The sequence below is a fragment of the Loxodonta africana genome, chromosome 7 (genome assembly GCF_030014295.1).
Source record: "Loxodonta africana isolate mLoxAfr1 chromosome 7, mLoxAfr1.hap2, whole genome shotgun sequence".
Taxonomy (NCBI): Eukaryota; Metazoa; Chordata; class Mammalia; order Proboscidea; family Elephantidae; genus Loxodonta; species Loxodonta africana.
The window spans coordinates 90,704,287-90,727,483 of record NC_087348.1 but is presented as its reverse complement, the minus strand read 5'-3'; the positions used below and the strand labels follow the sequence as shown (position 1 = coordinate 90,727,483).

At 54.2% G+C, this 23,197-nt stretch overlaps 1 protein-coding gene across 1 annotated transcript in view; it reads right to left on the bottom strand.

The window, feature by feature from the left end:
- Positions 1-939: 939 nt before the first annotated feature.
- The window catches only part of ARHGEF17 (Rho guanine nucleotide exchange factor 17), a 59,534-nt gene continuing 37,276 nt past the window's right edge, over positions 940-23,197 (bottom strand). The window contains exons 2-21 of the mRNA XM_064288667.1: positions 20,118-20,195; positions 15,615-15,794; positions 13,973-14,089; positions 13,665-13,757; positions 13,258-13,434; positions 12,688-12,738; positions 12,310-12,419; positions 12,118-12,203; positions 9,479-9,597; positions 8,896-9,109; positions 8,460-8,533; positions 7,671-7,870; positions 7,146-7,447; positions 6,382-6,631; positions 6,000-6,086; positions 5,598-5,665; positions 5,225-5,373; positions 4,168-4,342; positions 3,772-4,041; positions 940-2,469 (exon numbers count right to left, since the gene is read on the bottom strand). Of these exons, the coding sequence (XP_064144737.1) occupies positions 2,273-2,469; positions 3,772-4,041; positions 4,168-4,342; positions 5,225-5,373; positions 5,598-5,665; positions 6,000-6,086; positions 6,382-6,631; positions 7,146-7,447; positions 7,671-7,870; positions 8,460-8,533; positions 8,896-9,109; positions 9,479-9,597; positions 12,118-12,203; positions 12,310-12,419; positions 12,688-12,738; positions 13,258-13,434; positions 13,665-13,757; positions 13,973-14,089; positions 15,615-15,794; positions 20,118-20,195 (2,997 nt within the window). The 3' untranslated portion in view covers positions 940-2,272. The remainder of the gene's footprint in view (positions 2,470-3,771; positions 4,042-4,167; positions 4,343-5,224; positions 5,374-5,597; positions 5,666-5,999; positions 6,087-6,381; positions 6,632-7,145; positions 7,448-7,670; positions 7,871-8,459; positions 8,534-8,895; positions 9,110-9,478; positions 9,598-12,117; positions 12,204-12,309; positions 12,420-12,687; positions 12,739-13,257; positions 13,435-13,664; positions 13,758-13,972; positions 14,090-15,614; positions 15,795-20,117; positions 20,196-23,197) is intronic.

Here is a 23,197-nt window from a genome sequence, read left to right as displayed (position 1 = left end):
TGTCCAGCAGCAAAGCCTGTGCTGATGCTTTGTATCATCCTACATTTCATGTGAATGTTCCTTCTACTCTGTAATGTATCTATGTATAATATAAACCTTCCTCCAAGATCCTCCATGTAAAGTGAAGCTGCAGGGCAATGTGCACGCGTGTCCCGCGTGCTGAGGACCGGCATCCCCGAGAGGGGCAAGTGCCAGGTTGCAAAGCATGAGCCTGTACTCCCCTTCAGAAACTGATTTAAGTTTTGAACATTTAGGTTGGGAAACGTCCAAACGTGTGTTCAGCAGAGCTGAGGCATGCTCCACCCTTTTCTAGTAGCCAGCCTCCTGATTTCTGCGGGGCCTACCATGGTGTGAAGGCCTTGGCATTCTTGTGTCTGATTTCTTAACACCTTCTCTGGACCAGAAATCAGATAGGCTTGGATCCTAGCTGTGCTCCAAAGCCTGGACTCACCTCAGCCCTTGTCAGCCGCGAGGGTTTGCTGGAAAAGTTTCCTGGACTCACCTCAGACAAGCTCACGGGTGCACTGTCTGCTTCTTCACACGTAGCACGGTCAGCTTGATTCTCAGTTCCCCGTTCCAGACCCACCGACTTGAAGCTCTTGAGGGGGCCTTGGGAATGTGTATTTAAATGTATATCTATTTTATGTATTATGTTTGATATTTACATGTGTAACCTCTAAGAGATTTTAACACAAAGCCCTGGTTACAAAGCACTGGACTAGCACAACCCCTTATTTTCCTGATGAGGAAATTGTAGCCCAGACAGGGGCAGTGACCTGCCCAGGGTAACATAATGGCAGCTCACCATCCCAGCACTCTTCTGGGTCTCCAAGGCCTCCCTTCTCAAGTGAGTCAGCGTCAGGAGGCCCATGCGTTGGGGAGGCAGGTCCCTGAGGTTGCTGGCTGGAGGCCACCATGGCCACCAATAGGGAGCAGGCATTTGGCGTTTCTATTTATTGACTCTTTAAACTTCATCATCCAAGGAGAGTTAATACATGACTGTTTGGTAGCAAGAGAAACATAATCTAAGATCCCAAGGACCCACCCACCCCAAACAAAAACAAAACCAAACAGAACAAAACAAACCCCATCTGAAACCAGACCTTTGGAGTAGTAGCTGGAGAAGCGAGGGGGCTGAGGGTCAGGCTGATGCCCTGCAGTCTGTAGGGTGGGGGAGAGGCGGCCCTCAAACGGGAGCCTTCCCAGTTGAAGAGGCCACGTCCAGCCCCTCAGCTCTTGGATCTTTCCTGAAGGGGTTGCCCCTGGCAGGAAGGGGCATGAAGACAGGGATTCAGTGGCCAGAGTGAAGGGACTCCTGGGTCTGCCCCCAAGGTGACCATATGTGCCAGTGCATGAGACACAGGGAGGCAGGAGGTTGGGGGCCAGGGGCCATTGCAAGGAGAGCAAGAGGGCACCTTTCTCTTACCTGATAAAGCCAGGAAAAACCATGTCCAAGGCCCCATCAGCATTCCCAAATTAAGAAACCACTAAAGGCACTGCTGACAAGCTGGGAAATGCCAAGGCTTGGGAGGTCCCCCAGATGAGAGTCACTGCCCCCAACAGTTGTCATCTTGTTTTGGGTAACTGAGGGGACCTGGTCCTTGACAATGGAGGGAAGCCCAATCAGAATAGGGCCTTGGAAAGTGTATGTTAAAGGGCAGTGGTTTAGTGCCCTGAATGTGCAGTGTATGTGTGTGTGTGTATGCATATATTGGGGGCAAGGGGCATTGCTCCCTCCAGGAAGGCTGTTAGGGTCCCAGGGTGGCCCCCCAGGACAGGAATAGGGATCCTCCCCATCATTTCCTCTAATCACCTTCTGCCTCAGATCATTGCATAAATAAGTGCTTGGGAAAGTACACATCTAAAAAGGGAACATAAATACTGTACATGGGAAGGGATTCTGCCCCCCTCCCCCATCTTCCTGCTGCCTCCAGAAAACCCTCCAAATATTGCACATGGCCCTCCCCAGCCACATAGGTCCAGGCCCGGCTATGTCTTTGGTAGAAGCTCCAGGGACAGAGGTCCTGGGCAGCCTGCGTGCCCCACCATCATGACTCGGAGCACCAGGCAGCCAGAGGGTCAGGAGAGGCCTCAGCCCGGCTGGCCAGTGGTGTTCCATTAGGAACGCTTCCGTACAGATGGGGAGGGAGCCCATGCAGGCACATGTGCGCCCCTGGTCAGACACTCCTGCTCAGAGTCTGTATGTGGGCTAGGAAGAGGCAAGCAGGCTGAGGGCAGGTGCGCGGGGAGTCCTAGGCCATGGTGGACAGGGTCACACCCTCCATAGGAGGAGGTGGTTTGTGCTGTCGTCTCGGCCCACAGTCTCACTGCTGCTGCCAGCCCCACTGCTGAGTCGGAAGTCCTCATAGCCATCACCTCCACTGATAACCAGCATTTTAGGCCTGGCTGAGGCAGGGCCTCTGTGTCGGGGAGAGTCCTGGTGCTCCAGTGACGGCAGCTTCTCGGGGCCTGGAGGGCAGAGGGAGGAGTCATCAGCCTGGGGGATGGCCGATGGCTTCGCTGTTCCATTAACGGCCTTGGCTCTTGTACCCCGGAAGACAGAAGAAAGACATGCAGACTTCCTGTGTGGGATTCTACTTCCTGTTAGCCAAGAACTTATTTGCAAAAAAATGCCCACTTACTGGCAGCCAGACCACTTCTTATCTCTCATCAGTACTTTCTTGTCAGGCGTTACTACATCTCAGGGACAGACACATCATTTCTATCTCTTTCGATTGTTTGTTGTTGTTAGGTGCCGTAGAGTCAATTTTTGACTCCTAGTGACCTCCTGTGACAGGGTAGAACTGCCCCATAGGGTCTTCTTGGCTGTAATCTGTATGGGCACAGACGACCAGGTCTTTCTCCCATGGAGCTGCTAGATGGATGTGACCCGCCAACCTTTCAGTTAGCAACTGAGTGCTTAACGGCTGCCCCACCAGAGCTCCTTTCTCTTTCGATTACTACACATAAAAAAAAAAAAACTCGTGGCCGTCAAGTCAGTTCCAACTGGTAGTGACCCTACAGGACAGAGTAGAACTGCTCCATAGTGTTTCCAAGGAGCAGCTTATGGATTCAAACTGCCAAACTTTTGGCTAGCAGCTGTAGCTCTTAACTGCTGTGCCACCAGGGCTCCACATATATAATGTCCCCTTAATATTCGTGTCCTACTTCCAACAGCCCTTTCCCAGTTACATAGCTTAGGTCTTCTCTGGACCCAGCTCCTGACCAAGGCTTTACTCTTTCCTAATTCCCACACGCCACTTCCTCTGGGGAAAATGGCTTCCTGTCCTTCCAAGCCAAGACTTTTCTAATTGCGACTTCCTTGAGGTACATCATTTCCTAATATGTTTTACTTTCTAATTCTCACCATTCATTTCCTATCCTATATGCTATTTTATGTCTTGTTTTCTGGTGCTATTTCTATTTCCTGCTCTGTACATCATTTCCTGATTCTACTTCCTGCCCTATACACTATTTCTAGTCCCATATTATTTCCTGCTGCATATACCTTCCGGTGCTAAGTTTTACTTCTTAACCTATTGTTCACTTCCTGGCTCCCATGCTATTTCTTTGGGCAGAATTTTACACACACGTGCTATCTCCTAGATTTCATTTTGAGTTTTCCATAGCTTACTTTCTATAATGAATGCATGCCATTTCCAGCTCTGTATTACACATTTTCTCCCTCTTAAAACCTCTTCTGGCAGGACAGCGGGGGTCCTAAACCAAAAGTCCAGAGCCCCTGGATTGGGGTAGGTTGTGCAGACCCACCTGTGTCTAGGGGAGGTGGTGGAGTAGGGCAGAGCAAGTTGAAGCCGTCTGGCAGCTGGACTGCAGCCAGGAAGCGGACATGGCCTGTGTGTCCCTGGCCTAGGCCAGCAGGGCTGAGGGGTGCCCGTGGGCAGCTGACAGTACTGGGTGAGGTGGGCATGGTGAGCACCACGCCTGCACTGGTGCCTACCCACAGCAGCTCTTCACATACCAGCAGCGCTGTGATCCGCAAGCAGGCAGCCTTGTGCTGCCGGATGATGGCGTCTGAGCCTAGGGTGGGAAACAGACCAGAGCTGGGGCCAAATCCTGAACCTGGCTCAGTGTCCCCAATGACTCACTGATGACAGGGGCAGGAAGGTTCCAAAGGAGGGTGCAGTGGTGGTTTGAGGTCAGTACCTGCCAGCATCCTGTGCACAGGAGGTGTGACATCTACCTCTGCCAGCTGCTCAAAGGTATCTGAGTGGTAGAGACACACATGGGCACTGCCCTTCAATGTCACCCACACGCCCAGGCTGGAGTCCACCATGCAAGCCACGCTGCGGCTTGAATCCTGGCCCACGTAAAATGTGTGCTGTGGTTCGGGGGGTGGTAGAGAGCAGAAGGGTGAGTGGCAGGCCTGTCTTGCCCAGCCCCTCCCTGCCTTGTGCTTCACCACTGCCCATCCCTCCCTCCTTACAACTCACAGCAAACCTCTCCAGGCAGCCCACCCGCATTGATAGTAAAGGTAGCCTTGGTCCCTGGTCTGGATGATTAACCTTTCAAAGCTTGGTTTCACTGGAGCCTCTCTACTTGATCCTCAGGAATTAAAATGAAGGTGCCCTTTCCCCATGAAACTTGAGTGATGTAACGATCAGAGAATTTCAAAGCTTGGGGAGGGGGGTTATGACCAGTCATTGGCCTCTCCCTGGATAGATGGGGAAGTTAGACCCTAGAAGGAAAAAGTAACCTACTCAAGGCCACACAGCAAGTCAGTCTTAGAGCTGGGGCCTGAACTCAGGGCTCTACTCCCAGCCCAGTGGGTGACAGAATCAATCAGTGAGACGGAAATTAAGGGAACCTCTTACCCCTGGATACTACCCAGGCTGGAAATATCTGATGTGTATGGAAATGAAGTCAGGACTAAAGGCCAGGGTCTAATGCTAAGGGATGTTGACATTAGGAAGGACCTTTGTCCCATTTCCTAAAGACCCTAGTACCTGAGTTGAGAAATGGGGCTGGGAGTAGAAGGATAAATAAGGAATTCTAACAGACATGGGGCACTTATTGTATTCGTCATCGCCCAGAGAAGAAATGCAGATTAGAGAGGACAGGGACAGGCCCATTATCACACAGTGGTCAGGGGAAGGTCCCAACCCCTTGACTGCATGTTCTTTTATGGTCCATTATCTCATCTTCCTCTCCTTGGGCCTGGCTCACCCCAAGTCACTAATTCTGCCCCCACTAGCCCAACTACCTCCAGCTGCAGTGTGTCGGGGCTCAGGACAAGGACTCGGTTCTGGCAGCCGCACCATAGCCGCCCACCCACAGACACCATCTTGGTGATGGGGCTCCCCTGAGCTCCCAGAGTCACTGATTTGAAGTTCTGTGGGTCCCAGAAATGACCTGGGACAGGAATGGTATAAAGAAAACAGAGCAAATTCAGTTCAGTATCACATTTAAGCCTCACCCTCCCCTGAAATGAAGTGTTAACATCCCTATTTACAAACAAGGATGCTGAGGCCCAGAGAGGGCCTGGAAGCTGCCCAAAGCCACATCTTCAGAATCCTGGCCCTGAGGTCCTGGCCCTGCCCAGAAGAGAGCTTCGACACCAGCAAGCCTACGCTCACCTGCTTCCCTTTGGTAAATCACAAGTTCTCCATTGGCCAAAGATACAAACACCTGATTGTTCAAATACCTAAGGAAAAGAGGGAGGAGTCAGAGATTTTAGGAGACCAAAGCAGGTCACCTGGGGCCAGGGAATCACAGATAGAATGGCTATGGCTCCCAAGAGGTCACCTCCTCCCACCTCCTTGTTCTCCAAGTTGGGGGAACCTAAGGTTGAGAAGGGGTGGTGACTTGCCCAAGGTCACACAGTGGTTAACAGGCAGAGCTGGCCTAGGGCCTGGCCTCTGGCCTCTGTCCTCCACAGAAAGGAAAGGCCAAGAAGTGCAGGGGGACCCAGGTGAACAGGAAGCCTGCATATATGGCTAGGAAGGGTCTGGACAGGAAGGGCCATCCTGGTGCCTTACAGGATGCAAGTCACGGAGGCTGCATGCTGGAGCTTCATGCTGTTCCTGCGATCACGGATGCTCTCGGAGGACTGGTACACATGGACACTGTGGATCAGGGGTGTGCAGCTGGGACAAATGCTTGGGGCACGCTAGTCCCTAGAGTCATCCCTCTGCCTCCACCACCATCTCCACCATGCCCAGTGTCCGCCCAAGATACTGAGATCCCACAGCCTCCCCTGGGACCCCTGCTGTGCTTTTAGACCCGCTCATACACCTGGCTGGCAGTATCCCTCAGGTCTGACACACAGTCCTCCTGCTTCTGCTTCAGGTAGCACATGGTTTCCAAAGTAGGGAGCTCAGGCTTCTGACACTGCACCCATGGTCCCGCCCCTGCCCCTACCAGCCATCTTCAGTGCCCAGCCACACAGAGCTCTGGAAGGCCTCAGGGTCGACGCTCAGCAGGTCCTCGAGGCTGCCCCGGGTGAAGGAGCCTCGGCTGGAACGGCGAAGTGCTCGCCCATCCATGGGGCTTGTGCTGCAGGGACCGCCAGGTCCGAAGGAGCCAGAGAGGGGTAGGAATCCAGGCTCCTGCTCCTCCTCTGAGCTAGTGGTCTCCGCCATGGCCTCCTTGGAGCTTGGGGTCTCCTCATCTGAAGGAGTTGAGAGTCTCTATCTCCAGGCTCTTCTTTCCCCCACCCAGGCCAGAGTCTGATATCTTTCTAGGCCTCAGTTTCCCCTTGATATACTCCTCCTGGCCATGCCTTCCCACAGCTGTTCCTCCCCATCCCTGAGGCCTCTGCATTAGCTCAGGCCTCGTTACCTGGCTCACTGATAGCTCAGTGCCACAGGTTCCTGTCCTGGCCAGGCCCCCATGATCTGCCTGACACACCATGGACAGAGGGACCAACCCTTCCATCCCGGACTCCATCTTCCTTAACTAAGCATTCCAGGGTCCTCAATATCAGGCCTGACTGTCCCACTGCTCTCTGAGTCCTTGGTGTGTCAGCTCCCGTCCACCTTGCTGGCCCCCATCCCTCTGGGCACTAACATCCTGAGATTTGATCCCATGTCTTTACACTGATCCCTCCTCACCCATCAGGACCACCCAGATGCCCCTCCTCTGGGCAGTCCCTTTAGCCTGACAGCTCCAAGTTGGGAACTCACTGCCAAAGCTGGAGGAGATGGTGGAGCGGCTGGCCTGGCTCTGCAGGGTCCCTGAGGGGCTGGGCGAAGACTCATCATCTGAGTCGCTGTCAAAAGGTACCAACTCGGGGCGGGGGTCACCTTCAGCAGGGCCTGGCGCCATCTCCAGGCCTGAGCCTGCAATGGAGATGTGCAGGCAAGGCTGGGGCCCCGGCTCTGCCAGCGCAGGGGCTTCCTCGTCCACGGCAACCTCGGCATCCAGCTCCGGCCCAGTGGGCTCTGGTGCTGTCTCAGGAGGGCTCCTCAGTGAGGAAGGTCGCTCCCTGCGATACCAAAGAGACCAAATGGTGGGATGAAAGCTGCTAGGAGTCAAGTCTCTACCAGCTCTGCCCACAGGCCCATCTGTAGGTCCCGCCCACGGATATACCTATCTAGCCTGCCCATGACCACATCAAGGTGGCCTCAGATTGTGTTGAGGGCAGAAGCTGTCTCCTAGGCCCACAGTGTGCGCCCACCCTTTTGCCCCTCCGCTACCCCAGGACTCACCGGTTGCAGCGCCGCTGCAGGCCGGGCACTGCCCCGATGCAGAGGATGCGGGCTGAGCAGACGGCGATGCAGGCCTCCACGTCCGGCTCAGCCCGCAGGCTCAGTAGACACACCTGGCCCACGTAGCCATCGCTGTTGCACACCCACACCTCAGGCGTGGGCTCAGGGCAGCTGCTAAAGGTGGGGGCTGCACAGGAGAACTGTGGGAGGTGCCAGAGGACAGGGGAAGGTGAATAGAGGAATTGCTGCCAGCTCCCAGCTGCTCTATCCCTGACCCCAACAGAACAGAGGCAAAGAGGCCTGCATGGGTGTATATGGATTCTCAGTACATCGTCTACCTACACATGTGTACACATCCACACAGCACGCATGACACTCTTTACACATCATATACACTTATACCTATGTTATACCGCCATCATCCATACCTGTACACACACACACATATATACACATACTGAATATGATCGTGTGTACACACACATAACAAGCTGACACTGGTAATCTCTGTACATATGCTTTGTGTGCAGATGCATACAAGTGCATAAATTAGCCACCTTCTCATCATATGTATAGCCTTGGCTCAAATGCAAATAGAGACTGAATGATAACATACGTATATGACACATAAGCAGGGCCCACGTGTGTATACAGACAGCTCTACAGTCAAAGGCATATGAGCAATTTCCATGTTTAAAATATGTATGTAACGTACACAAAACAAAACCACACGAATGCATGCCAGCTTTGAATACGTGCACCCACAACAGAGCCCATGTGCAGACACACCTGCATGCCGCTGCGGGTCTTCATGATGGGGATGGCCTTCAGGAACTCAGGGTCTAGACAGCTTTTGCTGGACGCTGTGGTGGAGATGGACAAACACACAGACAAGGGGATGGGGCAGGGGGAGACAGACCCTGCTCAGCATTGACCTCACCCTGGTCCTGTCCCTGCCCCATTTTTTTTCCTCCCCTGCCCCTCAGGGTCTCTCTAGGTAGGGGCCTGATCACAGCCACACTAGAACGAGGTTGCTATGGGTTATGTCCTTGGCCTCAATTTTCCTAACTGTACAACGAGGGAGTTGAATCCAGAGGTCTCTAAGACTCTTCTAGGCCACACACCATGGTCAGCAGCTTTCTCAGAGACTGTGCGTGTGTGTATGTGTTGGGGAGTGTGGGGAGAAGGTTCTGGGAGAAGAGAGCCAGCAAGAATCCTGGCTCACCCAGCTTCCTCTTGGCCTCATCGAAGGCCTGCTCAAAACCGAGGCGGGCGTCAGGGTGGGGGAACTCAAAGATGAAGGAGTCAGTGCCTTCGGGCCGCGTGGCGCACAGCTCCAGCTTGGTAGGCGGGAAGGAGAGAGCATAGCACAGAGCCTGCTTCTCCGACAGGTCCCGATGCATGGCGGCAGAGAGGTCCCGCAGTGTGTCGTCCAGGCTCTGTGGGGAAGAGGGCCCAGATCTCGGTCTCACCATAATCTGCTCCAGACCCTGGGAGTGTGTGTAGGGAAGTGCTTCTCCCCTCAGACAGAAAATGGGATTCTGTCTCCCCCCATCAGACCAAGAGGTAGCCTGGATTCTTCCTCCACAGACAGGGTGGGCCCGGCCCGCTCTCTTCCTTTAAATGGGAAAGGAGCCACTTCTCCACTCTCAGACGCGAAGCCCATCACTTCCCTCAGTTTAAGCGGAGGGATGTCTCCTCCCTCAGGCAGGCGGCAGGCTGTATCTCCCCCTCACACAGGGTCAGGGAACTACTCGCAGCCTCAGGCAGGGGGCACAGACCTGGTGGGGGAAACAGGGGGCACAGACCTGGTGGGGGAAACCGATGTTCTCGGAGAGCTTGCTCATTTGGCCCAGGGTGGTCAGGTCCTCATCCAGGCGGCTGATGGCCTTCTGGATGTTTTCTCGATTAGTAGCTTGGGAAGCCCCTGGTCGGGGTAGAGGAAGGCCACGGACAGACAGAGAGATAGGGTCAGTGAGAGAGGCTGGGGCACACGATGTGGAGCCCAAGACCTCCACCGCCCTGGAAGCCTTTCTCTCTAACCTGGCTGCAGCCTAGTCCCCCTCCCTTCTGCTGACCCACACCCAAACACACTCTGTTCCCAGGCGGAAATGCTACTACAGCAGCAGGATCTGTAGGAAGACTCCTGGCTTCAGAGCTGGACTGAGCTGGGCTCAGAGCCAGGCGCTGCCCCTTACTACATGCAAATGTACGCAAGCCACTTCATATCTCAGCCTCAGTTTCCTCAACTGTAACCTGGGTAAAAACACCTCCTACCTCCCAGGGTGGTTATAAGGACTAAAGGGGGCAGTGAGTGGTACTGGAGAGGACAAACCTGACAGTGTTTGCCACACCTCCACCCTTGCTATGGGCAACTGCCCTCCCAATGGGGTAGTCATGTTTGCTCTCATGTGACACCCTCCCAAATGGACTGTCCCAGGGTAGCCCCTGGCTCAAGCGCAGCAGATTAGGAGGCTTGGCTGAGGTCTATAATCAATAGAATAGCCTAAAGAGACAGGCTAGGCCAATTAGAATGTCTCATAAATTTGAATCAGGCTGGTCTGCAGAAGAAGCTGAAGCTAAAAGGTGTGATGTAGAAGGAGCGCCGGAGAAGCCAGAATATGGAGGAATAGAAACCACAGATGATTAGAGATAGCAACTGGAATACAGCGGAAAACGCAGCAGGTATTCTAGAAAAGAATGAGGAAAACATGGGGCTATTTGGCCCAAAGAGATCCTTCAGTTTCTGGTACTTTTCCAGTTCCAGTTCATGTATTCTTAGAATAAACTCCCCTTTTCTTGAGGCAACTTGAGTGAATCTCTGTCCCTTACAACCGAAGGAGCCTAACAAGCGCAAGACCTGGAGTGGAGCTGCAAGTAAAAGATGCTCAGAGGGGATGCGGGGCTTGCTGCGTGCCAGCCGAGGAGCTCAGAGCACACAGAGGCTAAACCATTCATAAAGCCTGTGATTCTTCAAGACCAACCACATGCTCAGTGTGGGCAAGGCCTTGGAGTTGTGGCAGGGGTTGCCTTAAAACAATCTGCATGAGGTTAAGAACAGCAGGCTTGGACAGGCATGCTTCACTTCACTGCATAACTTGCAGCTGGGTGTAGGGAGTGGCCTGACAAACTGAGATCTTATAAACCCCAAGCTAACAGGCAGCTCCCAGGGAAACCCAGGTCTGGGGGCAGGGGACTGTGCCTGATTCAGAGCTACATGGCATAGGGTGCCAGGCCCAGGCAAAGAATAAAAAGGCAGATGGCTCGGCAGGTTATGCGGCTCTAGCTGATGCCGAACTTCTGTGGTGGTGCAGCCTCCCACGGGGGTGTCTGCAGTGGTGCAGCCTCCTGTGGGGGTGTCAGGGGAGCAAACAGAGCCTCAGGCAGTCAAATATGCTGACCACGGGACTCACTTCCCCACCAGGGAGGGAGCAAGGAGCTACTGCCCTGGATTTCCCTGTTTTATCCCACACCTGACGGTTCCAAGTAGCAGGTCCTATAGGCCAGCCTGGCACCCCTCCCTGCCTGGCTGGGGGTGTACACTCTGGACCAGTGGCCCACGATGGGGCTGTGACCTTCCCCTACCCTCCTGGGTCAGAACACACAAGTCTTAACATCAAGGGGCAAGAGGCTTCTTTCTTTTTGCTTTTTCCTAAATGACATTTCTTTTTCTGTTTTCCTCCAACCTTGTTTATAGAGTGTGTTGTTGGTAGATACAAATTTACCATTTAGGCCACAGGTTGCAGAATGGTAAGAAAGACCTGGGTGACATCATGACAGCACTAGAGGAGAAATGGATCCTAAAACTGACAATTTTGGAAATGGCCCTGTGACCAGGGACACTGGCACTGGAGATGACCCTGTGGGGCATGAAGGGCTGGAGTTATAACGGGAAGCTGAGAAAGCTGAGAGCAGAGAGGAGAACGGGGCAGATGCAACGAGACGGGGAGAGAGAGATGGTATGGCAGGAGGACAGGCTCCTTGAAGCTGCCTCAGCTCCTGACAGTCTCCCCGAAACAATGTGGATCTTTCCAGTCGACCTTTTTTCCTGTACTAACTTGAGTAGGTCTCTCTTCCTGTGTACAAAACTGCTGAACCAGAACAGTGTAAAACTACCTACTATTAGGTGCTTATCCAAGTTTGCGCAGATGAACCAATGGCTAATGACGACCGTGTCTGCTCTCCCTGCACCCCGCCCCCAACCTGCCAGCCTCATCCCCTGGCGGTCAGCAGGTGGTCTACACGGGCAGGGCCTGGTCTAGCTCCTCAGATACCAAGCAGGTCCTGCACACCAGCTAACTCCCTTGTACTGGATGAGAAAGTGAGGCACCAATGCAAAGAAGCAGAGACAAGCAGCTGGCTTGACCAAAGCTCAAACTCTCCAGGGGGGCTTCTCAGAGGAAGACTCTGACACCCAGATACCCCAGCAGGCCCGAGCCAACCCCACCTTTGATGATGTCTGCATCTTCCAAGGGCAGCTTCCACAGCAGCTTGTACTTGCTGGCCGTGTCGATGACGCTGGCTGCCGTGTACCTGTGGGGAGCCACTGGGAGCTCTGACCGGGGTGGGAGAGTAGGGTCCAGGGAAAGAATCTGCTCCCCACTGCCCAAGTCACCCTGGCCCTGGCCCAGCCACTCACAGGCTCATGGAGCTGCGCCGCAAAGAGCCCGACTTCCGCTTCAGGGTGGTGCAGACGATGAGGTCCGTGAACAGGAAGAGGGACCGGTCCTTCTTGCCACCGACCGCCTTCTGTGGGGCCAAGGGCAGGATTCAGGCTGGATGGACACAGCCCAGAGGCCCACCCACCTGCCCACAGTGCCCAAGGGACAGTGAGGCCCAGGGAGAGGTGAAGGCTCCCCCTACCAGCTGCCCAGAGTCAGAGGCAGAGTTGGGACTCAACCTGAGTCTGCTGTTGGGATGGAAGAGGCAGGGGGACCCGTGGAAAGCAGGTATGAGCAGAAGTGTGAACAAAGTAGGCAGGTAAGGACAGATGGGCAGACAATGGGACAGTTCTTACCACTTCAATGACCATCTCCTGCCTCAGGAACCGCCGCAGAGGGGCCTGGAGCTGCGGGGCAGGAAGGACAAGGTGTCTTGGAGGCTAGTCATCAATCCCCTCCACAGACCCCAGTGAGCCCTCAGCCTCACCCCATGGGCCCAGGTCAGTGGAAGCAGCATCCTGTCCACTCTCAGAATACTGTGCTGTCAGGCTGTGGAACACATGGTCAGAGACAAACATGGAAGAGACATGAATGCGGACAGACATGTGGACACAGATGGAGGAGATGTGTGATGGTGGAGACACAGACATGGGTACAAACACACTGCAGACGCTGATGTGGACGTGAACATGGCCGCGATCACAGGTGACCACAGATGCGGATGCGGACATGGCCACAATTGTAGGTGACCACAGATGCGGATGTGGACACAAGCAGATCACAGGTGACCACAGATACGGACATGACGTGGCCATGATCGCAGGTGACAACAGACGTGGACGCGGACACAGCCATGACTGAAGGTGCCCAGAGATGAGGACCCCGAAGACAAGAGGACAGAGGGGGCAGGGAGAGGTGGCACGCACATCCTCCATGCCCTCGATGTGAGCCTCGATCTCCTGTAGCACGCGGGCATGCCGCTCTGCCTCCTCGGCGCTCCGCACGCCCTTGTTGATGCGTTCAGCCACCTGCTTGATGTTCCGCTGGGCGTCCAGCAGGAGTGGGTAGTCTGGGTGGTCCTTAGGTGTGTGCTTCAGGAGGTCCTGGGTGGGAATGGGGACCAGACCTGCCTGCTGAGTGGCCCCTGACCAGCAATGGGGCCCTAGACTGACTGCTGCAGCAGGAGGGACCGTGGGCAGACACCAGAGAGGACTTCCTTTCCTACCTGACCCCTGGGGTCTCTGGTACCAGGCTCAACCAAGCAGGGCTTCATGGCCTCCTGTATCCCCCCCATGCCTCCAGGCCTTGCCCACCCACCCAGCCCTACACCCACCTTCACCAGAAGCTCATAGCGTGGGATCCGCTGCACAGGTTTGATCATGAGGTCAGACAGTGCCTGCTTCTCCTTGTTCTCCCGCATGTTTTGCTGAAACCCAAAGCAGGGTGGATATGCACCCGTGTGAGGGACGACATGCAAGGGTACGTTCAAGGACAGGCCTGGGGGGGCCCCTCCAGCTCAGCCATAGGGCAAAGGCTGGCCCACTAGCAAGAGCTATGGTGCCCAGGCCGGGAGTTCCTGGGGCCCCCAAAGCTGGCCCGTGGGTGAGGGTGGCCCCATCTCCCTGCCCTACTCCACGGTACCTCCAGAAACTTGAGAAAGGCAGGCCTCGACTCCTTCGCCACACGGACTGCATCCTTTGCGTTGAGGAAGTTATCGATATAGGCGGAGTAAATGTTTACCAGGACATCCTTGGAGAACTGTGGGGGCGGAGGCAGGTTGGGGCCCTTCACCCACTTCACCCTGTCCTGGCTGTCTCTAAGTGTGTACGTGTTATGTGTGTGACTATGACTAGGCATGTGTGCGTGTGTATATGGTACATATATACATCTTACCTGTGTATGTGTCTGCGTGCACATATGTTATATGTGCCTAGACATGTCCTGTGCGCTCAGACCTGGTTCTCTCACTTCCAAATGGGCATTTCTATCTCTTGGTCTCCAACCTCACCAAGTCCAGTCAGGCAGGTCTCCCTGCTTACTGTCTTCTGAGAGATACAGGCTCCTTCCAGCCACTGGACCCTTGCTCATATAATTCCCTCCAGCAGGAATGCCATTCTACCATCCAATCTCACCCAGCCCTCAGGGCTGAGCTCCAATCAGTTCCACCTCCTCCAGGAAGCACTCCCTGCCCTGATGAGGACTCTGCCTGGTGCCACAGCTGGCCTCCAGTCTCCCCTGGTCCACCAGTGCAAATCTTCCCTCTCTTAGGCAGATGCTCCCATCTGCCCACAGGAAAGCCCTGTTCAGGGCAGGGCACAAAGCTAGTGCCTAGCACCCGTTGGCCGACTGACAACCAAGTACTCGTTCAGAAGCCCTAGCTGCAGTCAGGACACCTGGGTTCCTGTCTCAGCTGTACCATGGATGGGCTAGGTGACCTATGGTGGTGATTCTGACCTCTTCCAGGCCTCAGTGTCCCTGTCTCTCTAAGGTGCCAACTGTCCCTGTCCTCCCCACCTCTGGACAGAGACAGGGGCAGAACAGAGGCTGAAGCAGCTCAGGAGGGAAGACAGATCCCACCAACCACCCTGATCCTGGGATAGGGTAGCTTATGGTGACCCCTCCTGGGGGCCCAGGGCTTCCACCTCAGTCCATGGTTAGCATCAAGGTCCTGGCAGGTGGCTGGGCCTAGGGACACCAAGGGTGGTGACGGGCTGGAGATGTCAGCACTCAGTCCAAGCTGGGGTACCATCACCCCCGGGGCCAAGGTTCTGGTCACATCAATTTCCAGGTCGGTAGGGACATTCTAAAACTTTCTTAGGTTCAAGGCCCTACTCCATATCGTAACAGATACATAAAAAGACACCTACATCCCACAAAATAGCTATTCCTTTCCAGTAAAATTTTTAGATTTTTGTAATTTTGCTTTTGAAATGATTTGTTCAGGTCAAGAGAGGGGCTGGGGCCAACAGCATCATCCAACAGAGATCTAGGTCAGTGTTAGTGCCAGGAGTCAGGTCACTGCCAGAAATGGGCTGGTCTGCAGTCAGGATCAGTGTCTTGTTGGGGTCCATGCCAGAGTCCAGCCAAGGTCTGGGGCTGGGCAGTGTCCACATACAGGTCAACCCAGGGGCTGGGGTTCAGTGCCAATGTCTGGTCAAGTTTTAGGGTGGGATCTGGGATCAGGGTCAGTGCCCAGTTATGAGGTCCATGGCAGCATCCAGCCCCTTCCAGGAGGGGCCAGAGCTTGTGGGGGCTAGCAGCAGTGGGCGGCAGGGCCACTCACCGACTGGACGAGCAGGTCTCCCACCTTCTGCTGGGCATGCCAGGTCTGCACGCAGTGCCGCACCTGCTCCAGGAACTGCTCGTGATGCTCCAGGAGCTCGGGGATCTGGTTGAAGATCTCGTCCACCAGTGACGGGTCACACAGCAAGTTCTCCGGCTGCTTCAGTGGCTGCATGTAGCCCTGTGGGGCCCATGGGGTCAGTTCAGGTCCCCTCAGAGAGATGGCACCCCCACCCCACCTGCAGAGGGGTGATCAGACATCTCTGCCTGCAGGTAGCTGTGTGAGTGCACACAAAATCACCTGGCCTGCAGGGCTCAGTGCCCTGCCTCCTGGATCTCCCTCATTAGACGAGGCACTCCAGGAGGGTAATGGGAAGACCTATCCCCACGGCCCACACTGCTCACCCCAGGGCCTGGCACAAGACAGGGTGGGGGCTCAGGGAAGTTGGATGAATGAACAAACAGAGTCTGCCGTGCGGAAAGCTAGAAGACAGGGCCCCGTGGGAGACCCACACTCACTAATGCATTCAGTAAATATTTACTTAGCATTTAATATGTGCCAGGCACAGTTCAAGGAACTGGGAGACGGTAGTAAACAAGAAAGACAAACATCCCTACCCTGATAGAGATTACAACCTAGTCGAATGAAGCAGATCAAACAGAACAAAGGCGTAGAAAATAAAACACATTTCATTAAGTTGAAGATGTATCATTACTTTTATTTATCTTTTAGGAAAAAAAGGTGCTGCCAATTAAATGATCATATGGCGTCAATTATAACGAACTCCGATCTCGAAGATGTTTAAAACGTGAAGAACATGTGTCTTAGAATAGATTACACGTGGCGATGATATAGTAAGTTAAAAGGATATATAGGTACGGGAAGCCATAAAGGAGGTCATTGGATAATTTTAGTGACATTATCTGAATGTCATTTTAATAGCTGTGGATCTGCTGGTTACTCTGTGACTAAAATTCCTATTTTTCACCTCAAATCTGTATCCGGTGTTGTTCCCTGAACAAAAGCAGCCATGCTTCGCACCTGATACACTTTATGAGAGGTCGCCCTCTACTGGTCTGAACTGTAACTACAGGTGACAGAGAGGCTTTCAAAAAAGCAAAAACAAAACAAAAAACAAAAACCATTGCCTTGGAGTTGATTCCAACTCACAGGTATATACAATGGTGCAGTAAAATTTATATTAATTTTTTGTATAAGTCTGGATTATTTTACAAAACAAACTTGAGAAAGTAAAGCTCAGCAGAATCCTCTCACCTGATGGTGGGGTTCTGAAAAGACCAGGGGTATTGCACACTGAGGCAGGTGGTATCATTATTACCATTATTGTACTTTAGATGAAGGTTTACAGAACAAGCTAGCTTCTCACTAAACTATTAGTACACGTATTGTTTTATGACATTGGTTACCAACCCCACGACATGTCAACACTCTCCCTTCTCACACTGAGTTCCCTATTACCAGCTTTTCTGTCCCCTCCTGCCTTCTAGTTCTTGTCCCAGGGCTGGTGTGCCACTTTAGTCTCGTTCTGTTTTATGGGCCTGTCTAATTTTTGGCTGAAGGGCGAACCTCAGGAGTGACTTCATTAGTGAGTTAAAAGGATGTCTGGGAGCCATAGTCTGTCTGGCCAGTAAGTCTGGTCTTTTTTTGTGAGTTAGAGTTTTGTCTACATTTTTCTCCAGCTCTGTCCAGGTTCCTCTACTGTGATCCCTGTCACAGCAGTCAGTGGTGGTAGCCAGGCACCATCAAGTTGTACTGGACTGAGTCTGGTAGAGGCTGTGGTCCATTAATTCCTCGGACTAATCTTTCCCTTCTGTCTTTAGTTTTCTTCATTCTCTCTTGCTTCCAACAAGGTGAGACCAGTGGAGTATCTTAGATGGCTGCCTACAAGCTTTTAAGACCCCAGAAGCTACTCACCCAAGTAGAATGCAGAACATTTTCTTTATAATCTATGTTATGCCAATTGAGCTCTATGTTCCCTAAGACCATGGTCCCCACCGTGAGGCAGGTACCATTATTATCCCCACTCTACAGATGAGGAAACTGAGGCACAGATTGGTTATGTAACTTGCTCCAGGTCACACATAGCTGGTCAGCAGATGGAGCTAAGTTTGAACACTGGCAGTCTGGCTCCAGAGCTGTGCTCCTGACCCCTGGCTTAACCTCAGTTCTTCTTACAGCATTCCAGGGCTGCCTGGAACGACAGTCCTGGGATTCAGCTGACACCCTCCTGCACACCTCCACCTCCCCCAACGGCACTCTCAGTCCTTGGTTTCCTCAGCACAATCCTGCCTCTGCTCTTCGGCCCACAGGTGCTCTGCGTCTTCCATGTCTGCAACCCTGGGTAGGCCCGGGAGATTCCAGGGGAAAAGACACGCCCAGGCCTGGCCTGCCCCCATGCTCCTGCCTCCTGTCTGAATGAGGCACGAACCGAATCATCACCTTTTAATCCTCTCCCTGAAAGATGGATGTTATTAGCGACATTTTGCAGACGAAAACACCGAGGCTCACAGAAGCAAGGTGATTTAGGCTAGTATTACCCAGCAAGCAGGCAAGCGACTCAACCTGGGCTGTCTGATCCCAATGCCTTCATCTCTCACCTAGGAGATGGCATAGGACTCCTCTCAGACTCCTGCATGTCTACTCTTGCCTGGTGGCCAGGGTGGAGGGGTTCCTTAAAGATGGAACTCTGGCTGTGTCGCTCCTATGACTTCCGGTTGTGCTTACAGCAAAGCCTGGCTCCTTGCCTAGCAGCCCTGGGGCCCTGCACAGCCTGGTGCTGCTTCCGGTCCTGCCTGGCTCCGGCCTCGCTCAGCCCTCCTCCCTTCCAGCAGCCATATTGGCCCCCTCTCCGTATCCTGACTGCTCCAGGCCCCCTCCAGACTCCTAGTCTGGAATGATTCCCTCTGGGCTCTCCTTAACTCCTACCAGCCGTTCAGGTCTCTGCTAAACCTCCCCCAACAGCAGAGAAGCCTTTCCTGACCCCACACCTGGGGAGACCCCCATCCTGCGTTCTCATCTTCGTGTAGTTTGGCATCGCTATTTATATTATCATTCATGATCTGCTGCCTGGTTACTGTTGGTCTCAGACATAAACTGGGAGCTTCAGGAGGCAAGACCTTGTCACTCATGCCCACTGCTGTACCTCCCGTGCAGAGCACACTGCCCGCCATGCAAAGGTGCTCAGTGTGGACTGGTGGAGCAAATGAGTGAATGAAGGAATGAATGAGTCCTCTGTCTGTTCCTGAACCATGTTTCCCAGAGCTCTAGCCTTTGCCCTTCGCCTGACTCTGCCCAGGAGGCCTGAGCAAGCTCATCTTCAACCAGGGGGCCCCCAGGTCTCACTTCAGCCCAGACCCACACCCTCCATCCTGGGCTCCAGGCCTACATGTGCATCCAGGCTCCTGGGCCTCCCCAGGCCCCACACATCTGAGCCTGAACTCACCAGCTTGCCCCAGAACTGCTCCTTGCTGTGTCCCACCTTTCCCAGGTAGGGATCCTCCAGTGCCCAGGTTCTTAGGCCCAGAGACCAGGCATCATTCTGGGCTTCCTCACTTCATCCCCCACACTGGGCCAGTTACCATGCCTGGCTGACCAGTCCACCTCCTTAATATCTGTCCGCAGCTCTCCCTCTCTGGAGCCTCCACCCTGCTCCTGGCCTCTCCTCCCTCGCCTGACCTCAGTGGTGGCCTCTACCTGCCTCAGCCTCTCTCTGTGACACCCACCCTCCCAGTAATCACACTTGGTAAAACATGAATCAGGTTACACATGTCCCCTGTTCAGAGCCTTTTCCTGGTTCTCCAGTGCCCTTGGTAGGGTCTAAACCCTTCTCCTGGCATTCAAGGTGCCACCATGTGGTCCCTGCTGGCTACCCCAGCTTCACTGTGAGACCAACCCCTCGTGCTCTGTGCTGCCATACGGACCTCTGAACATGCCAGGCCCTTTCTTACTCAACATTGCACATGCTGTTCCTGTTGCTGAGAACTTGGGTCTCGGCACCTCCTCCAGGGAATCTTCCCTGACTCTACATCTAGGTGGTTCTAGAGAGCCCCGTATACTCAACTGTGTCCCCAGCAGGACTGTGAGCTTCCTGCATCTAGAACAGAACACGGGCTGGAACACAGTAGGTGCTCAACATTTAATTCCATTGAAAAAACGTTTCCCCAATGAATGAATGAAATGGTGTGGGGGAGGCACACCAGAGGGGTCCACAGAGCTGAGGCTCAGGGCTATCAGGTGGAGGTGGAGGGGCTGTGGGAATAGGGAGCCCTCGGGGAGGCCTGGCCTGGCCTGTTGAGGCTCCTGTCTTCTGCCCTGGAGAGGGCTTCCTCCTCCCCTGGGGCAGGCATGCGGGTCTTCTCCATGGTGGAATGGTGTGCCCTGGTCATTCCCCTTTCCTCTCTAGCACAGGCCCCCTGTCCATGAAACGGGTTTGTTCCCGCTCTTCTGAAGGTGTCCGAGACATGGACTGGCCACGAGCCTCACCTGCATCAGGGTGCGCAGTGACTCCACATACGACTGCTCGGTGTCCAACAGGGTCATGGTCACGTGCTTCCTCATGTCCTGAGGAGACAGGGGGCAGAGGGTGAGCAGTGCCTCACTCCCGTGCCCATGCTACCTGAAGCCACTTGGGGCCCAGAGGGGCCGTGCACACCCCCTCCCTGGCCTTCAAGTCATGCCTTCCTGCCACCCAGGGCTCCTGGCTGTTCCCCAATGCATGGTGGACCTCCACTGTGCCAGTCCTTGGCTCAAGTGGTCCCCCTGCTGGCAATGCCCTCCCCTTGCATCTCAAACACCCCCCCACCACCCCCACAGAGTTTGCCCTTCACCCTCCCACCCCACTTCCGTCACCATGGCTGTTGGCAGATCTGTAAATCTCTGTTTACTTCTTTACCTCCTTGTTGGGCTCTGGAAAAGGTTTCTTAGAGAGCAAAAACAAATAATCTTTTACATTTGCAAACGAGAATGTCTCCAGGCTACGCCCAACTCCAGCTGCCAGCCCTGGAGCCCCCACCTTCAGGCTTGGTGTTTTGGGGACATGCCCCACCTGATTGGGCTCCACACCATTCCTGGGAATAGAAACTGTTGCTCTCTTTACAGATGAAGACACTGTGGCCCAGAAGGGTGAAGTCGGTGCTGAAGGTCACACAGTCAGACTGTGTCAGGGCCCAGCCACCCTCAGACAAGGCTGCATCCCAATTATTTCTTTAAAAAGGTTAACTGAACCCTATTATGTGCCAGGTTCTGTTCTAAGCATTGTACGCACACTATTTAATCCTCCCAACTGCCCCGTGGGGTAGGTGTTATTATTTTTCCCATTATATGGATGCGGAAAAGGAAGCATGGAAAAGCAAAGTAACTTAATCCAAGTCACCAGCGCCAGGGCAGAGATCCATGCACTGCTGCCTTCATCCTGAGAAACAAGAGCCCGGTCACCACAGGAACAGTCAGAGGGGAGGCATATCCACGGAAGGGTGGGGACACAGCGGTCTGTGCACAGACATCTCGAGTCCCAAGAGGAGGCAGAGCCCAAGAGTAGAGGCCCATGAGGGCACTTGGAGGAACCTTGATGAGGGCTGGGCCACTAAGGCAGAGCCTGGTGTGTACGTGGTGTGTACCGTGTGGCAGGTGGCTGGGTCTGATGATCTGAATTACAGAGCCCCCAAGGGGTTGTCCAGCCTCTGTCCCCACACCCTTGGGGATAGGAGGCTCATCCTTGTCAGGAAGACCCCTGCCCTTTGGGAAAGCTTTGCTGGAAGCCAGCCTAGGGATACCCCCTCTGTGTTCAATCCCTTGGAACTGAGCTTAACTACTGCCCTTCTCTCACCAGCCCCACTGGCTCAGGCCCACTGCTCTTTCAGGAAGCCTTCCCAGATGGCAACAGCCCCAACAGCCTTTCTTTCTTGGCAGGGGTTCTACTCCCAGGTCTCCTCCCTGTCCTCCTGAAGACTCTGGAGTGACCCTGGACAAAGCCACTAAGCCCTCTGAGCCCCAGATCTCTGAGGCTTACTCTCTCCTCTCCACCCTCATCCCAGGCCTCAACCTGGCCCAGGCATCTCTGGACTTGGCCCTGCTTCGAGCTCCAGTCATCAAGACCCGCAGATCTGAGCAGACCTCCTTGTACATGCCAGTGCCAAGGTGGGCATCCACGTCCATGCCATCCCTCTGATCTCTACCCTGGGTGACCCTCAGGGTAGAGACTCAACTAGTGGGGCTGTCCTGGTCACTGCTATGCCCCGGGTCAGTGCCTGCCTGACCCAGCCACTGCTTACCGCTCTGTTTGTGCTTTGCCTACCTCGAGGTCCCCCTCCCTCTGACCTGGGGACTTGGAGGTCAGGCCTGTCCCTCAAACCTGTCCTACAATGAGGCACACTCAGAAAAGTGGGTTCCTATTCTAGGAACTCAGGGGTGTGCGTGTGAATGACTCCCCCTTGGGGGAGGAGAGGAGGCTGGTTTGCCCCACCCTGTGCTGTTCTGGTGGGGTGAGAAGGCACCAGGCTCTACCTCAGAGCCCTCAGCTAAACCAGACTATCTCTCTTCAGTGGTTCTGGGGCCTTTAAAAATCAGGGCAGCTTCCAGTAGGAGGTAGCATGAGCTGGACCCACCCTAGGATGGAGAGCTTAGAAGAGCAACAAGGACCAGAAGGGCCTCCCAAGAAAAGGCCCAGCCTCCCAGTCTCCCCACCATCCCGTCTCCAGGAGACACTGCAGCACTTCACAGACATGGCCTCATTTCAGCTAAACATTCATAGCTCTGCAATACAGATGTCATCGTCTCCTCTTGAAAGATCAGGAAATCAAGAGTCAGAAAGGAGACACACCTTGATCAAAGTCACACAGCCAGTGACCTGCAGAGCTGGGACCAGAGTGCCTTCAACCACTCATGCTGTGTCTTGGGGCCCCAGCACCCAGAGTTCTTGCCCAGCATGACAGGGTAGCTTCGGGCCACCGGGTCCTTGGCTCTGCTCTTAATGCTTGTGTGACCTGGGGTTGTCACCTAACCACCCTAGGTTCCCACATCCTCCTCTGGAAAATGGAACTAATACCTCCCTCCCAGCACTGTGAAAGCAGGCAGATGGGGGGTGGAGCAGCTCTCTCCACACACGGTGGGTCCTCAGTGCCCATTCTTATTCTATGTCAGCAAAGCTATTTGTCTGCATCAGTCCTTGAGAGTAAGACCAGGCCAGGCTCAGCCCTCGGCTGCACAGCCACCCTCCTCCACCCATAATCCCCACCCTTGCCAGGCCCAGCTGGGCACATTGAGGGTCATCATCAGGGAGGCTTCCTGAGGGAGGGAGGGCTGGCACTGGGCCTGGTGCCCAGGGGGGCCAGGGTAACTCGGGGAGGCTGACGCTGCAATGCTTGCCTTTCCCGAACTCCTCCCCTGCTTAAAAGCACAGTGGGCTGTCACTCAGCTGTCAGGTGAAGGCACGGAAAACAAGGCCAGCTCCCTGTCACTGCATTGAACACTCTCCTGCACGTGCCCAGACATGGGTGTGAGTGTATGCAGGGGTAGGGGGGACAGGGCCCTGGAAGCAGGAGACAGGCAACACAGCTGTCCACTAG